The 12,962-nt window shown below is 51.6% G+C and overlaps 1 protein-coding gene across 3 annotated transcripts; it reads right to left on the reverse strand.

Annotated features, from left to right (window-relative positions):
- Positions 1-159: 159 nt before the first annotated feature.
- KDF1 (keratinocyte differentiation factor 1) lies at positions 160-11,734 on the reverse strand. Of its 3 annotated transcripts, none has more exons than XR_009693803.1 (4): positions 11,593-11,668; positions 2,754-3,824; positions 1,967-2,130; positions 160-1,514 (listed from the first exon to the last, which is right to left on the reverse strand). XR_009693803.1 is itself a non-coding variant. In XM_061148308.1 (4 exons), the coding sequence occupies exons 2-4, from the start codon at positions 3,790-3,792 to the stop codon at positions 1,432-1,434; spliced, it is 1,197 nt and encodes a 398-aa protein (XP_061004291.1). In that variant the 5' UTR covers positions 3,793-3,824; positions 11,655-11,734; the 3' UTR covers positions 174-1,431. The 3 variants fall into 3 exon arrangements, 2 of the variants coding, with proteins under 2 accessions (XP_061004291.1, XP_061004290.1); XM_061148308.1 differs by having other exon boundaries at positions 174-1,514; positions 2,056-2,130; positions 11,655-11,734; XM_061148307.1 differs by having other exon boundaries at positions 176-1,514; positions 2,056-2,130.
- Positions 11,735-12,962: the final 1,228 nt, after the last annotated feature.

A 12,962-nucleotide genomic window follows, 5' to 3' on the forward strand; every position in this document is an offset into this window, starting at 1 on the left:
AGATCCCCTGGAGAAGGGATAGGCTACCCACTCCAGTATTCTTGGGCTTCCCTTGTGGCTCAGTTAGTAAAGAATCCACCTGCAATGCGGGAGACCAGGGTTTGATCCCTGGGTTGGAAGGATCCCCTGGAAAAGGGAAAGGCTACCCACTCCAGTATTCTGGCCTGGAGAATTCCATGAACTATACAGTCCATGGGGTCGCAAAGAGTCGGACATGACTGAGCGACTTTCACTTTCACTTTTCTGAACCCAGCTGGGCTCTGATGTCCACATAGGGGATCTGGCTTCTACCCCAAGCAGGTCAGTTTGCCAGCTTGCGGGCAAAAGTGCTAAGAGGCCAGCTTCTGGGCACAGAGCCACAGTTACTAGTATGTGACCCACTCAATTCCTTAACGCCTCTGATTCCCAGCCCCTGTGAAAGAATGACCCACCCCAGGACTGTTGGGAGAGCCAAGAAGACACCAGTGATGCTCAATGCTGTCAGCACCAGGGGGATGGAGGGAGCCCCAGGTCTGAGGCGGGCTAGGTGAGGGCTGACATGCACTCAGGGTGTGGAGAAACTGCAGGGATGGCCAGGAGCAGGCCCACCTGTGGGCAGTGAATTGGGGCAAAAGGCCTGCCTAGACGGACCTCTCAATCATGACAGAAACTACTTAGTAAATCCTTCTAAGGTACAGATGCTGCACTTGTCTCGATCTCCTGGAACTCACCGTGATGAGTCAGGGATGGGCCTTACCGCTCTCAATTTAGCCTTCTGACCTCAACCCCACAGCACTAGGCCAGGCTGGATGCTCTGCGTGGTCTCCTGCCCCAGGCAGCAGTCAGGCAAATGCGACAGAAAGGACAGCATCACAGCCAAGATGAGCAGACAGATATCTATTAAGTTTGTACTATGGTCACATTAGTATGTAGAACACCAGCCAGGAACCTAACTGCTCAACAGAACATAACATGGAGTGGGCACTGCCCACAGAGTTCCAGACAGAGGTTCTGCCTGCCCTCAAACCCAATACATTTAAGACAAGCTTCTTTGAGCTGTTACCCGCTCTGTCCTGGGGAGGGGGAGGACTGTATGATAGATTATGGGTTGTATGTTACAGGGGGAGCATGTTATGGGGATGGAGTCGGGATTCAATCCCAGAAGTCCCCTCCTCAGCTTTTGCTTTCCATGACCCAGGCCTCCTGAAGACGGGGCAGGAAGGACAGGCCCAGGCAGGGGCCAGGCCAGCGGGGGACCCCAGGGGAACGGGGGCGCCACAGCCCAGTGAAATGCATGTGGCTCGGGAACCATTCAGCCAAGGCGGGAGGAGCCGGAGTGGGCACTGCTTCTGGGCTCATGGCCTTGCCTCCCACAAAGGGGGGCTCTGGTCCCTCTCCTCATGCTGTAGACTGTCCTCTCAGATGGGGAGGCAGCGCTGGGCCTGGCGAGGGTTAGCAGGTCACCTGGAGCAGCGGTGCCCCTGAAGAGTCTGTGTCGGTGCCCTGGAAGGATGAGTCGTGGCTGGCAGGGTATCCTGCGGGGGAAGGAAGGAGGAAACAGAGGCTCAGAGATGGGGAGGGGCTCATGCAAAGCCCTCGGGCAGGGAACAAGCTGCTGAGAAGAAACAGAGGGGGACTTGAGCTGGGTGGGTGAGCCACTTGGCAGCTTTGCCTCTCTCAACCCCAGTCTTGCTCCCTGTAAAGGGGAATGACCCTGCTTCCAGGGGCTTGTGAAAGCCAAGAAGATAGCAGTAGAAACCACACAGGGTGCCTGTTCAGCTCCAGTGGGTGCCCACCTCCCCCGCCCTCCACTTTCCTCTCCAGTGACCAGGGTTTCCATTCAGGCTCTGGGCACCTGCCTGCCTCCTGGCTCAGGGGCATCCCCCTGAATCTCTCCCAGCAGAATCTTTGAGCCAGCCTGCAGGACAGGGATAGGGTAAGAGGCTGCTCGGGCCTCTCCTCCCTTTCTGATCCCATCCTCACCCACCCCAGGAGGAAGCTGGGAGAGGGGCAGGTTGGGGGCCGCGAGGGCTGTCCCCTCTCCTCTCCGCACTCCTCATCACGTCAGGACCAAACCTGGGGCTCCATAGGGTCTCAGCTTCCTGGCAATGGCATCTGCGGTCGTCTCCTGGGAGATCTGCACTGTGAGTTCTAGGGAGGGAACACGAGGGGCAGTGGTCATTATCACGTCCTTTCAATCTCACTCCCCACTTATTAGCCCTGGGCTGGGTTAGAGAAACATCGTGTGTGTGTGTGTGTGTGTGTGTGTGTGTGTGTGTGTGTGTGTAGAGAAATGAAGTTTAAAAAATGACACGGAGTGTGTGTGTGTGTGTGTGTGTGTACATGCACTGGGTTAGAGAAACATCGTGTGTGTGTGTGTGTATGTGTGCTGGGTTAGAGAAACATCGTGTGTGTGTGTGTGTGTAGAGAAATGATGTTTAAAAAGCGACACAGAGGGGGTGTGTGTGTGTGTCTGTCTGTCTGTACAATGGTGGATGGGGGGTTTGGTTAGGCCAGCACAGGTCAGAGGTCCAAATTCATATGGGTACCTGGGTCTTGTTAACCAGACTAGCTCGATAGGCCTGGAAGCCCCTCTGGCAGGTAGCAGCAGGGGACAGAAGGAGCCTGCGAGGGGATGCAGAGGACCGGAGAACCAGAAGGAGGAAAAGCTGGGACCAGCTGAGGGGTGGATCCACAGCGGCCAAAGAGCCCAGTGTAACCCTCCCTAGCCAAAGCCTCCTCCATCCCGCCCCTCGGCGTGGCACCCCACCTACCATCCTGGCTGAGCCCTGAGCCCACCATGGTCTCGTGGCCGCTGTCTGGGGCGGTGGCAGCTGGGGCGGCCGCCCGGCTTGAGCGCCCCTCTGCCGTCTGCGGGCGGGCGCGGCTCTTGCGGGTACTGATGCGAATGATGCCGCGCACCAGGCGGCCCTCAGCGTCCTGCTCATCCAGGTGGTAGTCCTGGGTGATGCTGCTGATAAGGTCCGAGATCTTACTGGTCTTCTCCAGGAACACAGTGTCTGAGGTGCACTTGGCCAGCTCATCGATCTGGTGTACGCTGAACAGCTCTGTCAGCTTCTTGAAGATGAGCACGTCGATCTCTCGGCTGGACATGGAGCCACTGCCTATCTCGGGCAGGTCCAGGTCCGACTCGTGGAAGGAGTAGTACTCCTCGGAGCCCCGGGGACTGCTGGCGAGGGTGCTAGGCAGGCTGTGCCGCATGGGCGGGGGGTCAGCCAGCGGCTCCTTGCAGCAGGAGTCCGCGTCGGGGGCGGGGGAGGTGGCGCTGCGGTAGGGGTACACTGGGATGCCTTTGAGCTTGACGTCGGGGTAGCTGAAGCTGCTCCCCATGGCCGACTTGAGCCGCTGGCCATCCCGCCGGCTGGGAGGCGCATGGTCAGGGCTGGGGGGCACGCCGTTGTGTTCCTTGACCCAGCTGGCTTCGGCCGCCCCTTCAGGGGAGTCCCCCGAGGACAAGCAGGGGCTGCAGCCCCGCGCACAGGCCCCGCAGCGCTGGAGGCAGTCCCGGCAGCGGCGGAAGCAGAAGGCCGCCCGGCACCAGTCCCACACCCAGGGTCGCCAGAGCAGACAGCAGGCAGGGGGCTCGGGAGTCTGCTCGGCAGAGCCAGAGATGAAGGTAAGGCTCTCGGGCCCGTGGTGCCCGGGGTCCTTGGGGTCTGGCCTGCGGGTGCGGCGGCTCGGTGGGGCCCGGGATGGCTCATCGTAGGTCTCCAGGCATAGCTCTGCTGGCCGCTCCCACGGTCCCAAGCGTGGGGGCCCGGATGATGGGCGGGGGTGTCCGGGGCGGGGCATGGCTCACTGCATCGTCCGCTGTAGCCAGACGCCTGTGAGGGAGAGGCCGGGAGGGAGACAGGGTCAGAGGCTGGGGCACGTGCCTGCGCTGGGACCTAAGGAGCTTCGGACTTCTGGCTTCTGAGGTCTGTGATGTGGATGGGCCCAAGGATGCCCATGAACCCCGTCCCCTTGCTTCCCTAAAGAGGAAATTCTCTCTGTGCTCTAACCTATATGTCAAAACCTCCTGGGACTTCACACCCACTGGGATGGCAACTATTAAAAACAGAAAATGACAAGCCCTGGAGACGATATGGAGAGGGTGGAACCTTTGTGTATTGCAGGTGGGAATGGAGAGCGGTATAGCTACTCTGGAAAACAGTGTGGAGCTTCCTCAGAAAGTTAAACATAAAATTATCATATAATCCAGCAATATCACTTCTGGGTTACACCCAAAAGGATGGAAAACAGGCACTCAAACAGATATTTGTATACCGATGTTCATAGCAGCATTATTCACAATAGGGAGAGATGGAAACCACCCAAGTGTCCACTGATGGATGAATGAATTAAAAAAAAAAAAAAAAGCTATATACTCTCAATGGAAGATTATTCAGCCCTGAAAAGGAATGAAATTCTGATACATGCTATAACAAGGAACAACTGGTTCAAAATTGAGAACGGAGTACAACAAGGTTGTATATTGTCACCCTGTTTATTTAACTTATATGCAGAGTGTGTGTGTTCAGTCACTCAGTCGTGTCTGACTCTTTATGACCGCATGGACTGTAGCCTGCCAGGCTCCTCTGTCCATGGAATTTTTCCAGCAAGAGTACTGGAGTGGGTTGCCATTGCCTCCTTCAGGGGATGTTCTTGACCCAGGGATTGAATCCACATCTCCTGCATTAGCAGGTGGATTCTTGACCACTGCTGGATGAATAACAAGCTGAAATCAAGATTGCTGGGGGAAATATCAAAAAGCTCAGATATGCAGTTGATACCACTCTAATGGCAGAAAGTGAAAAGGGACTGAAGAGCCTCTTGATGAAGGTGAAAGAGGAGAATGAAAGAGCTGGCTTAAAACTCAACACTCGAAACACTAAGATCATGGCATCTAGTCCCATCACTTCATTGGCAAATAGAAGGGAAAAAGTGGAAGCAGTGACAAATTTCATTTTCTTGGACTCCAAAAGCACCGTGGACAGTGACTGCAGCCATGAAATTAAAAGTTGCATGCTCTTTGGAAGGAAAGCTATAACAAACCTAGACAGCATATTAAAAAGCAGAGACATCACTTTGCAGACAAAGGTCTGTATAGTCAAAGTTTTGTTTCCAATAGTCATGTATGGATGTGGGAGTTGGACCACAAAGAAAGCTGAGCACTGAAGCATTGGTAACTGTGAATTGTGGTGCTGGAGAAGACTCTTGAGAGTCCCTCGGACTGCAAGGAGATCAAACCAGTCAATCTTAAAGGATATCAGTCCTGAATATTTATTGGAAGGACTGATGCTGAAGCTGAAACTCCAGTATTTTGGCCACTTGATGCGAAGAACCAACTCACTGGAAAAGACCCTAATGCTAAAGGCAAAAGAAGAAGGGGGCTGCAGAGGGTTAGATGATTAGATAGCATCACCAACTCAGTGGACATGAATCTGAGCAAACTCTGGGAGATAGTGAAGGACAGGGGAGCTTGTAGTACTGCAGTCCATGGGGTTGCAAAGAGTCAGACATGACTTAGCAACTAAACAACAAATAACGTAGATGAGCCTTGAGACATTATGCTAGGTGAAATAAGCGTGACACAAAAGAACAAATATTTTATGGTCCCACTTATATGAAATATCTAGAACAGTAAAAAAATGGTACACTGGTAGTTGCTGGAAGCAGGGGGAGAGTGGGAAGTTATTATATAATGGGCAGAGTTTCAGTTTGGGAAAATGAAAACGTTCTGGAAATGGACAGTAGCGATGGTTACACAACAATGTGAATGTATTTAATGTCACATACAGGACTGTAACATCAAAACCACTTAAAAATTAAAATGGTATATTTTATGTTAGGCATATTTTACCACATAAGAAGAAAAAGCTCCTGGGATCTCACTTTTGGGGTAATGGTCTCCCTGAGTGTCTTCCTACCATTGGTAAGCCCACCAGGACAGAGCCTGAGGCTGCTCAACAAATGCCTTTCCATCTGACTTGCTACAGAACCTGATCCTCACCACCTTCCCTTTCTTCCCCTCCTCCTTCAGATCAGACTTGGGAATCAACAGGTCCCCTGTCCATGTTTCAGTATGACTCAGACTGGCTCTCCTATCAACATTTAACATCAAGCACTGTATTTTGCTGCCTTTGATTAGACAAGAAAGTAAGCCTCAAAATGCATCTTCTTTTCCTTTTTGACTTGGCTGCTAGCAAGCTCAGATTTCACTGAACCTGGCCCTGTGTTAGGCACAGTAGAACCAAACATGAATGACCTATAGATGCTATTCCTGTGATTCACACATGTTTTGTAGGGAAAACAGATGCTTAAAAGCTGGAACACATAGGATATACGCAGCATTATAGGAGAAAATAACTCTGCCTGTGGGAACATTACGTCGTGATATATTTGGAAAGGTCCCTGATCACATGGAGGACTTCCCTGGTGGCTCAGATGGTAAAGCGTCTGCCTACAATGTGGGAGACCCAGGTTCAATCCCTGGGTCAGGAAGATCTCCTGGAGAAGGAAATGGCAACCTACCCCAGTACTCTTGCCTGGAAAATCCCATGGATGGAGGAGCTTGGTGGGCTACAGTCCATGGGGTAGCAAAGAGTCGGACATGACTGAGTGACTTTATGTTCTTTCTGTCTTTCTGACCACACGGAAGGGTTTGCTGGGCAGTAACTATCCTTGGCCTAGATTTTCTGAGACATTAATCTTTTACTAGTGTGCTAGAACTGGTGATGTGAAGGGAACTGGGACTGAACATCAGGCTATCTGTATTCCAGTCCCAGTTCTGGCTTTAATAGGTGATGTGCTTTGGGCAGATCAATGCTGCCTCCCTACACACAGCTGCCATCATCTCTCACCCAGATAATATCAAGGCCCCCATTCTGGCCACCTCTATTCCCTTCTACTTACTACAGCCAGTGACAATTTAAAAAGCAGCAACAATGACAACAAACACGAACCTGGAGGAACTAGGCAGACACCACTTTAATCAAGTGATCAAAGTTAACATTATTAATAATGGGACAAACCGACAGGTTGTGTCTCCTGGTACTAAGTGCTAAAAAGGATACAGCATCGCTTATGGAGTATTCCTGCCAAAAATGTATAACCTGAACGTAATCATGAAAAGACATCAGACAAGTGCAAATTAAGGGACATGATAAGTAAATGGAATGTGAGATCCTGGATTGAATCCTGGATCAATAGGAGAAACTGGATAATTGGTAAAATTTAAAACTAGATGGCATATTATTTAATACTATTATGTTCATGTTAAATCACCAATGTTAAATTAAGTGTGAAATAAGACAATGTTCTTATTCTTAGGCAGTGTACACTGAAGCATTTAGGGGTAAAGACGCATGGTGTCTGCAACCTAATCTCAAAGTGTTCCTCCCAAAAGAGAAGGTATGTGTTGACAGAGAAAGGGAGGGAATGTTAGCTGTGATGAATGTGGATGAGGAGGATACAGGAGTTCTTTATTCCTGCAACTCTTCAACCCATTCCCCCAGCTCCACACAGCGCTCCTTCTCCAAGGACTCTCCAGAACCTCAAGTCAGATGGGAGCCCCTCCCCGCACAGCGTTCTGCTTGGCTCTGGGTCAGCTGAGTTGGCCTTGAACCCACTGTTTGAAGATAAGCCTATATGACCCAAGGGGACAGGGACTGTGTCTGAGTCCTTTCTGCATCAGCGTCCAGAACAGGGTTGGTACAGTAAGTACTTTGGGAGACTGACACATTCTGTCTGACCTCTGGGTAGAACCAGGACCATTAGGTAGAAAGAGAAAGGACTTAGGCTCCAGGCTGACTGGAGTGGGGGAAACAGCAGTCTGGTGAGGGTAAGGTGAAGTCCCCCTCCAAAGGTTCCCAAACTGAAACTGTAATAGGTGGCTTGAAAGTCCTCCCTCACAGTCCAGGGAGGCAAGTGGTTAAAAACCCTCTGCCTTGTTCTGAGCAATGCTGGGGTGGGTATGGATTTATTCATTCACTCAATTAATGAATCTTTACTGAGAGCCTACTGTATGGCAGACACTTCTAAATTCTGTGGATGAAGTGGTAAAATAGACAAAATTTCCTAACCTCAGGAGTTTGATTCTGGTGAAAGAGTTAATTATTGATAGCTTACACTGTTCTCAACGCTTAAATGTACTCAACCAATTAATTCTCAGAACCCTATTTGTAGGTATTATTGTTGTTATACTGAAGCAAAGAGAGGTTAAATAAATTGTCAAAGCCACACATCTGTTTGAACACAAGTGGCCCGCTTCGACTCATGTGCCACCCCATCTATTATTTGAGAGTAAGGGGGCAGTCAGAGTGGTCAGCTACCAACTCCATGGATGAACCTGTGCCCAGGAGTGCTTGCATAGGGAGAGCCTTGAGTCTTGGGCTTAGCCCTTGGATCAAGAGGGTAGGCATATCTACCCTGTTTGAACTACACTGAGCTCTGGGGTACCCAGGATTTGTAAGAACAAGAGGTTACTATTCATGGTTTCAATTACTGTCTTCTCCTCTACCTCCAAGGTTTTAGGAGTTGTCAAAACTAGTGGAGGTGATGGAATTCCAGTTGAGCTATCTCAAATCCTAAAAGATGATGCTGTGAAAGTGCTGCACTCAATATGGCAACAAATTTGGAAAACTCAGCAGTAGCCACAGGACTGGAAAAGGTCAGTTTTCATTCCAATCCCAAAGAAGGGCAATGCCAAAGAATGCTCAAACTACCGCACAATTGCACTCATTTCACATGCTAGCAAGGTAAAGCTCAAAATCCTTAGGCTAGGCTTCAACAATATATGAACTGAGAACTTCCAGATGTACAAGCCGGGCTTGGAAAAGGCAGAGGAACAAGAGATCAAATTGCCAGCATCCATTGGATCATAGAAAAAGCAAGGGAATTCCAGAAAAACATCTACTACTCCTTCATTGACTATGCTAACGCCTTTGACTGTGTGGATCACAACAAACTGTGGAAAATTCTTAAAGAGATGGGAATACCAGACCACCTTACCTGCCTCTTGAGAAATCTCTATGCAGGTCAAGAAACAACAGTTAGAACTGGACATGGAACAACAGACTTGTTCCAAACTGGGAAAGGAGATCGTCAAGGCTGTGTATTGTCACCCTGCTTATTTAACTTAGATGCAGAGTACATCATGGGAAATGCTAGGCTGGATAAAGCTCAAGCTGGAATCAAGACTGCCAAGAGAAATGTCAATGATCTCAGATATGTAGATGACACCACCCTTATGGAAGAAAGCAAAGAGGAACTAAACAGCTTCTTGATGAAGGTGAAAGAGGAGAGTAAAAAATTTGGTTTAAAACTCAACCAGGAATTCCCTGGCAGTCTGGTAGTTAAGACTTCGCCTTCCAATACAGGAGGTGTGGGTTCGATCCCTGATCAGGGAGCTAAGATCCCTCATGCCTCAAAAAACCAAACCATAAAACATAAACAATACTGTAACAAATTCAATTAAGAAAAAAAAAAAAACCCTCAACATTCACAAAACTAATATCATGGCATTTGGTCCTATCACTTCATGGCAAATAGATGGGGGAAAAAATGGAAACAGTGACAGACTCTATTTTCTTGGCCTCCAAAATCGCTGTGGACAGTGACGGCAGCCATGAAATTAAAAGACGCTTGCTCCTTGGAAGGAAAGCTATGACAAACCTAGATGACATATTAAAAAGCAGAGACGTCACTTTGCCAACAAAGGTCCGTATAGTCAAAGCTATGGTTTTTCCACTAGTTATGTACGGATGTGAGAGTTGGACCGTAAAGAAGGCTGATCGCTAAAGAATTGATGCTTTTGAATTATGGTGTTGGAGAAGACTCTTGAGAGTCCCTTGGACAGCAAGATCAAACCAGTCAATCCTAAAGGAAATCAACCTTGAATATTCACTGGAAGGAGTGATGCTGATACTGAAGCTCCAATACTTTGGCCATCTGGTTCGAAGAGCTGACTCATTGGAAAACACTTTGATGCTGGGAAAGATTGAGGGCAGGAGAAGAGGACGACAGAGGATGAGATGGTTGGATGGCATCGCCAAATCAATGGACATGAGTTTGAGCAAACTCCAGGAGATCGTGAAGGACAGGGAAGCCTGGTGTGATGCAGTCCATGGGGTTGCAAAGAGTTGGCCATGACTGAGTAACTGAACACCACCACCACCATTCATTAAATTCATCCAACAAATATTTACTGAGCACCTACCATGTGCCCAACACTGTGCTAAATGGGCCAGAAACAGGCTCCAGCTCAAGAGGATTTTTGCTTTATTTAAGCGCTCATAATTGCCCTGTAAGTATTATATCTCCACTTTACAGATCAGGACTCTGAAGCTCAGAGAGGTGAAGTGACTTGCCCAGAGACACCTAGGTGGGAGGGAATGGAGCTGGATTTGTACTGTGGTCTGTCAGACTCTAGAGCCCCTGTACTTTATTCTACACAGCACATCTAGGAGGGAGGGTGGGATGGAGGAAAAGGGGATAAGACCTGGGGTAAGGACAGTGCCTGGCTTCAGTTTCCCACTTCTTTCTAGACCCTGAACCCTCCTGAAGTCAATCTCAGTCCATTTTGTCCTGGCTATATCTCCGTCTTGCTGCTTTTGCCCCCACCTCCAAAATCCTAGGGACACCAGTCTCTTGCTTCAGCAGGGGCTCCTGCTGTGCCTGGGGTAAGGCTCCTGGCCTCAGTTTTCTCATCTTTAACAAGGGGAGAGCGGAATACCTTCAGGGGCCACCTTCAGGTTTAAATGAGATACTGCTTTTAGGGCCTTAGAGCTTGTGCCTGGCACCTGGGAGGGGCTGGGTCTCTGGGCACCCCAAGGCACTGCAGGGATCCTCCTCAGGGTCAGAAGCCCAAAGACCCTGGCACGCCCTCCCCAAACTTCTAACTGGGGCTCTCCCACTCCCTCTTAGTCCCTGAGAACACACACATTGGAGGTCTCTCTCCGTTCCCCTTCCTCCAAAGGTGACCAGGAGAGGCCCGGCCGCACTAGCCCAGCTGCGTCTGGCACACCCGACCGGCCGAGAGGGGCTCCCCAGCCTTGTTCACCAAAACAGCCGTCGACTCGCGTGCCTGGGCATCTGTGCACCCTTGATCTCCGGCCCCAAAGTCTCAGCCCCCCGATTCCCGGCCCCTCGGGCACATAGTCCTGGGGACAAGGGAGAACCAGATCCCGGCTCTGCGGCTCGGGCTAGCACAGCCCCTACACCAGCGGTGCCCTCGGGGCAAGCACCACCCTCTCCGGCTGCAGGGGCCCTCCGCCCGCGGGAGGATCCAGCCTGTAGACACAGCCCCTCGGGCTGTGCATGGCCCCCTCTCCCCGCGCGCCCCCGCCTCCCCAGCAAGCACGGCTCCCACCTCAAGCCAGAGCCACCCTAAGGGCGAACCCGGCCCCCTCACCCCCAGTCTGCCCGCCCAGCCTAGGCGCCCGCTCAGGCCGCTCCCTGGCCGGGCCCGGCCCGCGCACCCCGGAAGTGGGAGGGTGGCCCCGGAGGAACCGGCCCCGGGACCCTCGCCCGCCCGGCTGTAGCCTCGGGAGGGGGTCTTCCCACACTGGTGCCGCCCTGATTCGCGCCCCCTCGGGCCCGCGCGGGGCTTACCTGTCCCGCCAGGTGAGCCGCCTCCAGCTCGGCCCCTCCCCCCGCCCCCCCTCGCTGCTCACCTGGGGCGCAGGTGAGCGTCTCGCGGGAGCGGTGCACGGGCCGCCGCTAGGGACACACTTCCTGCCTCCGCGAAGCGCCTCTGCCGCGCACCTGGGCCGAGGCCCCGCCCCGGGAGCTGGGCGGGCAAGTCGGCCGGGCTCTGGCGCTTGACCTGCGGACTTGGAACGCAGCGCTCGGCCTAGTCCGGTTAAATGAGGCCTGGCGGGCACGGTGGACAGACGATGGGCTCAGTCTTCTTTTCTGTTAAATGGGCAGATGGTCCTAGCAGTCTCTAGCACCTGCCAGGCCTTAAACGCTCAGCCCAAAGGGCATGTCTCCAGAGACGCCTTCCTTTTGGCCTGCGTGCTAACTCGCTTCAGTCGTGTCCAAGTCTGCAACCCAGTGTACTGTAACCCGCCAGGCTCCTCTGAAAATGGGATTCTCCAGGCAAGAATACTGGAGTGGGTTGCCATGCCCTTTTCCAGGGGATCTTCCCAACCCAGGAATCGAACCCACATCTTTTATGTCTCTTGCATTGGCACGTGTGTTCTTTACCACCCTGGCCACCTGGGAAGCCTCCTCTTTTACAACTATGCCTGTCTGGTTTTCTGTTAAATAGAGCAGTTCTCTGCAGTCCTTATCAAAATATTCAGCACACTCTTCTCTCCTGTCTCCTCCTTTAGCCTCTGACTAGGGTATAGTCCTGTTCCCCAATGTCCTGGGTGCCCAGAGCAGGACCGGGTACATAGTAGATGCTCAGCAGATATTCGGGGCTTTCCTTGTGGCTCAGCTGGTAAAGAACCCGCCCTCAATGCGGGAGACCCTGGGTTTGATCCCTGGGTTGGGAAGATCCCTTGGAGAAGGGAAAGGCTACCTGCTCCAGTATTCTGGCCTGGAGAATTCCATGGACAGTCCATGGGGTTGCAAAGAGTCGGACATGACTAAGTGACTTACACTTTCAGCAGATATTCTCTGCTGAGTGAACCGCTGGGCTCTGATGTCTCCCTCTGTCCTGAGGGGGCCTGGTTTGCCTGTTCTGATCAGTTCACTTTCTCTGTTCCAGGAAATCTGCAGAGGAAGACAAGGGCCTCTGCTCTGGGGCCTAGGAGCAGGGTGGAAGAGGAGACTGGGCTGTGCAGTCATGAAATACATCCCAGATGAGCAGAAGTGGCCAAAATGGGCCATGATCACTGCATCCCATGGGGTCTCTGCAAGAGGCAATGTCATTGGGCGGCAGATGGCAGGGATCGGATTATTCTTGGTTCCTATTCCTCTTAATACCAACGTCATAGCAACAATAGCAGCAGTGAACAAGTGACTTTTAGGGA

Source organism: Dama dama, chromosome 8, assembly GCF_033118175.1.
Source record: "Dama dama isolate Ldn47 chromosome 8, ASM3311817v1, whole genome shotgun sequence".
In the NCBI taxonomy this organism is placed as follows: domain Eukaryota; kingdom Metazoa; phylum Chordata; class Mammalia; order Artiodactyla; family Cervidae; genus Dama; species Dama dama.